General features: G+C 34.9%; 1 protein-coding gene across 1 annotated transcript in view; it reads right to left on the reverse strand.

Moving 5' to 3' along the window:
* LOC119594306 (activating signal cointegrator 1 complex subunit 3-like) overlaps window positions 1-1,975 on the reverse strand; it is a 28,924-nt gene that overhangs the window by 1,970 nt on the left and 24,979 nt on the right. The window contains exons 37-39 of the mRNA XM_037943365.1: window positions 1,123-1,260; window positions 666-887; window positions 120-271 (exon numbers count right to left, since the gene is read on the reverse strand). Coding sequence (XP_037799293.1) covers window positions 120-271; window positions 666-887; window positions 1,123-1,260 — 512 coding nt within the window. The remainder of the gene's footprint in view (window positions 1-119; window positions 272-665; window positions 888-1,122; window positions 1,261-1,975) is intronic.

The raw sequence follows: 1,975 nt of genomic DNA on the forward strand, positions 1-1,975 counted from the left end.
ATTCATTCACTATTTATACTCTCAATTTCCCTCTCAAACTCCCTCTGACTCTAATTCTTTTTAAAGAAAGATAAAAAAATCACCATTTGTACAAAATCCAAAACCTTTTCAAACCTCACTTGAAACAATACAAAGTGTCAGAAGTAACATTGGGCAGTGTCAGAAGGGAGCTGTCCATGTGCCAGCGTGCTTGAGTAACCATCTGCATCAACACTTGGACTTGTAGAGAAGCAGCCAGCCAGCCTGCACACCCACAGATATCCAACATAGCCTGCAAGTTATCCATTCTACTTTAAAATGGGTTAAAACAAAAAAAGGCAGTATCTCAGATTAGAGCATTTGCTTTGCACAGTATTGTTTTCCTATATACTTTAACTTATATTCTAACAATAAAATCACTTATCAATCCTATCAATTCTACCATAAAATTACCCAACCATCATGTATATCATTCCAACTATAAGAGCAAACTAGAAATCAAAACTTTAAAATATTGCCTGAAAATTAAAATGTCATGATGGTTAGTTTCTGTAAACAAGCTATTTTCAAAAACAAGTACATTTTTATGAGAAGCAGGAGTTGACTAAATACATAATGCAAATAGAAAAAAATGCATCAACCATCAGCTAATTTTAGTAACCAAAAAGAGAACCAAGGCAGCATACCTGTAAAATCCTTATAGCCTGATCCAAAACAGACTTTGTGTCAGTGAGGTAATCTACACAAGGTAACTTTAGTCTAGACATGTGAGCCTGTAGTAGCAAGTGGGTCTTCGTATGGGGAGAATCATATGTGTATTCATTCACTTTGATGGGACAGGATTTTGCTAACACAGCATTCAAGTTGTCCTCGTTGTGACGAACTGGCAACTCATTATATTCATGTGCCTGAGAGGGAGGAAGAAAAAAAAATTACTAAAATTGAAAGTGACTATCTTATACAGTGGTAAGTATCATTAGATCCATTTCTATATAGCTTGGCTTACCAAGTATAAGCCAATTATCATAAATTATGATACTATACAAACAAATGCAAAATGTTACTAAACAACATAACATTTTTTCTTGCAGTGATTTTCAAAAGGACAAATGAGCAGAAAATAATCTTGCAAATATTGCAAACCTGTGTCATCAGATCCAAAAGCTCTTCCATAGAGATGCCAGCACTGAGCTTATCATGGAAGAGCTGGATTGTCTCGTGGGACAAGTAGTAGAAGGAAGCGATGCGGCCAAGTGGTGTCGTCCTGATAGTGCGGTTGTCCTGAAAGCAAGGTTTTGTGTCAAATATCTTACCTTTCTTCATTTTTGTAATATACTTACAACTTTTAAAATTCACCGACTTATTTGACTTGTACTGTTGATATAAACAAACATCATCTGTATGTGAAATATATACAAGATAAACAGATATTTATAATAACTCCCTGCTTTAAGGAAAGTTTAACACAAAGTTTGTGATCCTAAATTCCTTGATTCCTACCATTTTGTTTCAATTTCATGTCATGTAATAAATAAAATATGAAAAATGCATGTTGGCCAACAATAAAATAAACACATAAGCAATATAAAAACATTTTTTTGGTTGATTTTCTTTTAAAAAAGTAAAAATCATAGATAGTGTTTAACCACTAACATCCTATTTCCCACAATGCAGCTGAGTGAATCTTTTTACTTTGAGCCATAGTCAACAATGATGGTATCATTTTCCATGACTGTTGGGCTGGTTCCCCACCCTTTCTTTGCTGTTAAAAAGATGTATGTAGTGTCAACAAATAAATCTAGAACTGTCTTACAAGTTTCCTTGATCCACTCCCACCAAGCCATCCCCATGCCCCCTTTTCTCCCTGGAGCCCTTTCTTTCCTCAGGCCAATCATTCAGTCGCAATTCCCACTGTCACCTCTCAATATCTAATTGTTTGCTACATCATTTATACAAATAGATATATGTACTCCCAGACAACACTCTGAATCACTTT

The sequence above is a fragment of the Penaeus monodon genome, chromosome 33 (assembly GCF_015228065.2).
Source record: "Penaeus monodon isolate SGIC_2016 chromosome 33, NSTDA_Pmon_1, whole genome shotgun sequence".
NCBI lineage: Eukaryota > Metazoa > Arthropoda > Malacostraca > Decapoda > Penaeidae > Penaeus > Penaeus monodon.